The sequence below is a fragment of the Chinchilla lanigera genome, unplaced genomic scaffold (genome assembly GCF_000276665.1).
Source record: "Chinchilla lanigera isolate Chin_1 unplaced genomic scaffold, ChiLan1.0 scaffold00033, whole genome shotgun sequence".
Lineage (NCBI taxonomy): Eukaryota > Metazoa > Chordata > Mammalia > Rodentia > Chinchillidae > Chinchilla > Chinchilla lanigera.
Window position 1 is genome coordinate 21573860 of NW_004955434.1, and position 7131 is coordinate 21580990.

The 7131-nt window shown below is 52.3% G+C and overlaps 1 protein-coding gene across 1 annotated transcript; it reads right to left on the reverse strand.

Moving 5' to 3' along the window:
* On the reverse strand, nucleotides 1-7131 carry Plin2 (perilipin 2; the record flags this gene model as incomplete). The annotated part of the gene is given in 5 exon segments (XM_013516386.1): nucleotides 1-825; nucleotides 1725-1859; nucleotides 3475-3656; nucleotides 4621-4906; nucleotides 7049-7131. Coding segments are annotated over 5 exon segments (1079 nt in total), but the record flags the coding sequence as incomplete, so codon positions are not given.

A 7131-nucleotide genomic window follows, 5' to 3' on the forward strand; every position in this document is an offset into this window, starting at 1 on the left:
TCTACTTGCCATTTTATTGATTTCAAAGGCAGTGTTCCTTTATAAGGACTAAAAAACTAAAAAAATCAAGTTGTACAGGCACGAATCATTAGGTAAGCCACGAGGGACCGCTCAGACTACTCCAGAGCAATCACCGGTTTCCAGGGCCCACGCGAAGGGACTTTTATTTAAACAGACACAGCAGCAGCACGATGACCACAACACGAGACCACTCATGCATCTGAGCCGAGCTGCGGCCAGGCTCTGACAAGGCTAACGTGCTTTTCCTACCGTGTGATAAACAATCTATCTGCTAATGCCCGAAACGGTGAACTCGTATTCCAAGAGCCCAAGGCCTCTTTCCTAGCTGCCTGCTTTCCCAACCGGGCGTCAGCGATCAGGTCAATTTCCACGTAACAAGGGTGTGCCTGGCTAGCTGCACCGAGCACTGGGTTACCAGGCTCTGTGCTCGGACTGCTGGCTGGTCCCGTCTAGCTCTGCACCCCGCTTCTGAGCGTTCTGAGACTCAGTCATCTGGGGGTAAAAGGGACCTACCAGCCAGTTGAGGGGCGTGTTGTTAACAAGATAATCCATCACGTCGTCTAAAGACTCCTTCATCCTCTGCAGCTGCCCTCTGCTAGAGATCAAGAGGGTCTCAGACACTTCCGCGAAGGAGGTGGCCCCGCGGAATGCGGAGCAGATGTCACCAGCCATCACCCCCAGGTGGCGGGCCTGGTCCTGGATGTCCTGCGGCAAGCCCTGCACACTGCACAGCAGGGCGTGGCACGCGGTCTGCAGCTGCTGAGTCAGGCTGCGGGCAGTGACAAGCGTCCGGGACTCCAAGTGCTAAAAATAGGAAACTTGAGAATTAGCAGGGGCTGGGGATTTAGCTCAGCGGCACAGAGCCCGCCTGGCAGGCACAAGGTCGTGAGTTCAATCCCTGGTACCGGAAAAAACAACAACAAAAAAGAATCAGCAGGGACTCCACCAGGCTGATGTACGAATTACCTCAACCACGGTAAGCCGATCACATCCACTGCATAGGTGGAATCGACTGTTTAAGCCTCTCCTAACAACACTGAGAGCTGAAGTACTAGTCATACTTCTCAGCTATGAACGTAAGCTCAGTCTGAACACCTTGCCTAGTTACAGCTGGAAAACCGCTGAGTGGGGGTGGGAAGTAACGCCTGAGTCTCCAAAGCTCATCGCTGTACGCCTGAAGGAAAGCAACAGGCAGGAGACACCGGGCAGAGTGAAAGCACACTCCAGGCTAGCAGCGCAGATAGATTTCCACCCTCCGGCAAGATGGCAGGATCTGAACGCAGGTGATACCGGAGTCAAAAGAAAATGAGTATGAATTCCTTCGGACGAAGCCATCGTGGAGTAGATCTAAAGTGCACCAGCTTCGGCCTTTACTGCCCTTTCACCTGACGCACTCACTGTTCTCACAGCTGCACTCTCACCTCTTCCAGAAGCCGCCTGACCCCCCACCCGCGCTCCAGGGCTGCGCGGGCGTCCTGCGCGCTCTCGCGGGGCCCGTCCTCGCCCGTCAGGCGCTGTACCCCGCAGCCCGCACCCGGAGGTTGTCAGGCAGTCACTGTCTCCCTAGTTTTGCTTTTCTGCCATGTAATAGCGACTTATTGTTCAAGCTCGAAAGAAACTCAGAGCAATTAAGGGAAGACTGAAACGGAGGTCGGACAGGAGCGCCTTGGGGAGTGTGGGGACGGAGCGTCCCACCTCCGCACCTCAGCACAGTGGGACTCGTCAGTGTCATCACGGCCAAGGCTCCGCTTCCACTCCACCCAGGACAGGTGCAGCTTCTCCTGCGCGTCCTGAACTTTCTGGTGGGCATTATGCACGTTCTTCCTGGCATATTCAATCTAGAACACAAGGAAGACAGACGAGAGCGCGTATCAGTCAGACATTCACGTCAGCCTGTTACAGGCTAGATGAGGAAACACAAAAACCGGGAATCAGGGCAGATGCAGCTAAGCGGCAGAGCACGTGCCCAGCACATGCAAGGCCCCAGGTGTAAGCCCCAATACCACAGAAGAGAAAAAGAAAAACAAACAAAGGGAGAGGGACGGGGATGTAGCTCAGCGGCACAAGCACCTGCCTGGCAAGCGCCAAGGTTCTGAGCTCGATTCCTGGTACAAAAAAAAAAAACAAAAGAGAGAGGAAAATAAGGAAGGAGAGAGGGCAGGCAGGAGGAAAGGAAGAAATACGATAAACCCCAAGAATTTCTGTAAGACTTTAATCAGAACTATCCCTGCTTGCATTGGTTCTCTTTTTGTTTGTTTGAGGCAGGGTCTTGCTATGCAGTTCAGGCTGGCCTTGAGCTCACTTTGTAGCCCAGGCTGGTCTTGAACTTGCAACAACCCTCCTGCCTCAGCCTCCCAAGTATGTGCTGGGATTACAGGCGTGTGCCACCACATCTGGCTTTGTTGTTATTTATTATCAGTATGTGTAAATCAACCACACTGTAGTAGCTCTTTCTTTTTTGTCTTTTTGAGATAAGGTTTTACCATGCAGTTTAGGCTGGTCTTGCAGTCAACTTTGTAGCCCAGGTTGGCCTCAAACTCGCAGTGATCCTCCTGCCTCAGCCTCCCTAGTGCCTAGATTTCGGGTGTGCGCCACCACACACAGCTGCCGTAGCTCTTTACTGCTCATTTAACTGTTAACCAATTTAACCACTAACTCAAAATTTACCTCCGGTTTACCACAGGTAAGACAAGGGAACAATCTGTACATGTGTCAAGGAAAAGTGAGAATTCTAAGAAACGGGAGGAATTCAACCTTCCTTGTTTTTCCTGTTCCAGCTACTACTTCCTCTTCCAAGAATGGTTTTCTCAGTGAGCCGGTACATGATATTCTATGATTTAGCAATCTTCCACTGCTACACAATAGTCCACTGTGATCGTACTGTTACAGTCTCTTGAACGCTAAACACACAGAGGATTTACCTGTAGGAGACAGCCCTACAATTACAGCTGTTCCAGGCACAGGTGTGCTCATAACGTTTCTAGGATGGTCCCATTCGTAACCCTCCAGAGGTGCACAAGTACTGCTGTTTCTCTCCATCACTACCGACAGCGTCAAGTTTGGTATCACAGTCAAGGGAGGTACCTGGCCACCTTAGAGCAGTAACACCAGCAGAGCTTCCTATTCCCTTCCTCTGCTGTGAGCTGTCCCTACGTTCTTTGCCCCTTTTTTTTCTATTACAGTGCTTATAAAATCAAAATTCTTTGCTGGGCATGGTAGTGCATCCCTGTAATCCCAGCACTCACGAGGCTGAGGGAGGAGGATCACTGCCGAATTCTAGGCCAGCCTGGGCTACAAAGTGAGTTCAAGGCCAGCCTGAACTGCACAGCGAGACCTTGTCTCAAAAAGACTGAACAGAAAAAAAAAAAATCCTTGGCTTTCATGATTCCATTTACTCTCCTTTCCTGAGATAGAAAGACTTCCCTCAAGCACACGGAAGGCAGCTTTACTCACCAGCTGGACAGTAGAACGGAGCTGAGAAATGGTCTCCTGGCTTTTCTGCTTGGCGTCTTCAACCCTGCTGAGCGCCTGCTGGTAGGCCCGGGCACGGAGCTTGCAGGACAGGGACCCCAGTCTAACGTAATAACTTGGCTTCTCAACCTCTTCAAATCCTTCTACTTTTTTTGCTTCTTTTTCTGAAGTTAGAAAGTAAGGGACAAAAAATTTAAGGATCAGTGCTGTGAGTGTAAGGCCTGAGCTCTAACCCGGGTCTTCACTTTGTTGGTTCTGCCCACCACCTAGCAAACACACTCTGATTTTCTTAAAACTGCTCCAGGCTGCTTGCGGGCCTGCCTGTCCTCACTCAGCACGTCACAGGCCTCACACAGCGCACGGCCCTACACACCAGAGTGAGCTCGAGCGCCGCGGCCCCGCTCGCTGTGGAAACCAAGCTGCCTACGTCAGTGAGGATTCTTTTCCATGATGACTGAAAGACAGCTTGTGAAAAAGAATCTATTTACCTAAAATATTTTCGAGTCTAATTTCTCTTGAAGTTGCAAAACTTGCCAGGTGTGGTGGCACATGCCTATAATCCCAGCACTGAGGAGGCTGAGGCAGGAGGATCAATGCAAGTTTGAGACCAGCCTGGGCTACATAAGTGAACTCAAGGCCAGCCTGAACTGCATGGGGAGACCTTGTCTCAGAAAAAACCAACTTACCATGTACAATTCAAGAACCAACGTCAGATTGCTTTAACAAGGGAAATGTACAGAAGACAAAAAGATTAACACATCTACAGCGGGGTTGTAATTTGTATGTCTCACCGCCTCTGAACCACCGGCGGCCCACACGCAACTGTCCCCTCGGACGGTGTGACGGTCCCAGGGGTGGGACCGGCCGTCCCGCGACAGGCGTGCGTGGGCCGCCAGTGGTTCACGCTGGCGGGCGCGTATCAGTACCGGCTTGGGAAAGGGCGCGAGGACGAACTGAAAGCTGACGAAGGGTAATCTGGGGGAAGAAGAGCGGTCTGAAACAACTGTGGTAAGAGCTGTACAATTCGGAAGATTTAGCCCGAAAACAGCTGCGTGTTTTGGGGCATACAAAGTCTCTAAATGAAGCCCTCTCCTCTTAGAGACCACTTCAGACATAAAATTCGGTTACCTAGCTCTTCCTCCGTGAGGGGAAAGTACAGGTCCACCAGCAGCTCCGATCTGCTAAGTGCGTCTTCCACTCCGCTGCTCACGAGCTGCACCATGCGACTCCCCAGAACCGTGGTAACGCCGCCGCTCACCGCGGACTTGGTCTTCTCCACGCCGACGCTCACTGCGCCCTTGGTCCTGTCCACCACCCCTGTGATCGTGCCGGCCACCGAGTCCTTGGCCCCGGCCACAGCCTTTGTCACAGCATCTCGCGCCCCGGTCACGGCACCCTTGGCGCTGGCGACAACCTGCAAGCGGGAGCAGAGGAGCTCAGGGGAAACGCGGGCACAGACTCCTCCGGTCTTGGGGAGGGACTGTCGCCGAGCCCCGAGACACAGCATCTGGCCCTCCACGCTAACGTCAGGTCTCGGCGTGTCACTGACGCCCGGAGAGCCCGGATTTCCTCGCCAGGCCTCTTTGCCCAACCGGCGCCACCCCTGCAGATCGCTGGAGGTCAGTGAGGCAGCTGATGAGAGATCTGTCGCGGTAAACTGGTTATTCCAGACGAGACGGGGCACATCTGGCTGGCTCAGCCGCAGGCAAAGCTGCTGTGATCCAGAGAGTGACGGCACCTTCACGTGGACATGCCGACACTGCGAGCAGCCCACGCCTGCCGAAGAGCACAGCGTGCGCACCCAGCACCCCCAGAACGCCCAGCACCCCACCTTGGCTTTAAGGACAAAACCACCCCAGGAGGCCAGCACACAGGAGCCGCCAGCGCTCCACCTTCTTGTTCCTTTCTAATCACACAGGGTCTTGCCAGGTAGCCAGGCTGGCCTCAAACACACAGAGCTCCACCCTCCTGCCTCAGCCTCCCGAGTGCTGGGATTACAGACATGCACGACCACAGCCTGAAGGCCAGTCCTCCATCTTGCTGGAAGTAGTCTGAGATATCTGTCACTTAGCAGACTTGTCCAGACTTGGTAGCAGGACAGCACACAGAACACTGGCAAGAAATCTTTTAAGTGACTTGTTCCTACCTCAGGAGAAAGTATTTATAAGGCAAACCCCATCTAACATTTTGTTTAATTTTAACTAAGGGAGCTGGGGATATAGCTCAGTCACATAAGCGCCTGCCTGGCAAGTGCAAGGTCCTGAGTTCGGCTCCCGTCCCAAAAAAAAAAGCCAGGCGTGGTGGCACACGCCTGTAATCCCAGCACTTGGGAGGCTGAGGCAAGAAGGTTGTTGCAAGTTCAAGACCAGCCTGAGCTACAAAGTGAGCCCAAGGCCAGCTTGAACTGCAAAGTGAGACCCTGTCTCAAAAAACAAAATTAGAATAGTCTCAGCCAGACATGGTAGGTGAGGCACGCCTATAATCCCAGTACTCAGAAGGCTGAGGCTGGAGGATCCTTGTGAGTTTGAGATTAGCATGGGCTAGAGTTCAAGACCAGCTGGAAATGTATAGTGAGACCCTGCCTCAAAAGATCAAAAAAAAAAAAAAAAAAAAGAGAACAGTCTGAAGCAATGTATGTGAAAATTTGAAAGCAATACACACAATCATTCTAAAGCTTGTACCCCAAGCTTCATCTGTTTAAATCACGAAAGACAAGAGCCAGAAATTTCCTCAAATGATGTAATTCTGGACCACGCTGTATGCTTCTGCTGCTGCTGTTGAAGGCAGAGCCTCACACACAGGTTAGCCTTTAACCTGCTATGGGATCCTCCTGCCTCAGCCTCCTGCCTGGTTCCCTACTGTATTCTTAACCAAAACGAAAATTTTGAGACATTACCTGAATAAAAAGATCATGGGGGCGGATGAGGCTAGCTTTTTTGTCAACACTGGCTAACTGTCCCTAATGCATGGTGACCCCATGAAGCCAAGCGAGAAACCTTCCATGTACCCAACACTGCACGGTAACCGTTTATCTGACATACCCACTGTACTGCTTGCACAGCAGAGGCAAAGCCACAAAGAGAACAGACCCTACGTATTCTGGCCAAAGGTGACCGGTTCTTTTCCCCTTGGCTACAGCCTGACACCAGCACAGGAAGGCAGTGGCCATCATTCTTTAAAGTTAAACCCAGGGCAATCCCAGCATTCAGGAGGCTGAGGCAGGAGGATCGTTTCGAGTCTGAGGCCAGCCTGGGCTACAAAGTGAGTTCAAGACCAGCCTGCACTGCCTAGGGAGACCCTATCTCAAAGAGACAAAAACAAAACAGAACCTAAACCCAGGTCTGGGGATGGAGCTCAGTGGTAGAACACCCGCCTAGTGTTTGCAAGTCCCTGAGTTTAATCCCCAGTACCACCGCCAAAAAGAATTTTTAAAAAGATGCAGGTCCAGGTTAAGGGAACAAACATCGGCAAATCTGCGGTGCGCTCAGCCCGTGCTGCTACAGGCAGAGCACGAACACCCGTGAGGCAGCACACGCGGCACTCGGTCCAAGCTCACCTGGGCTGCCGGCTGAGTCAAGATCGGCAGTCTCTCCTCGATCCGGTCCAGCCCTTTACAGGCGTAGGTATTGGCAACTGCGA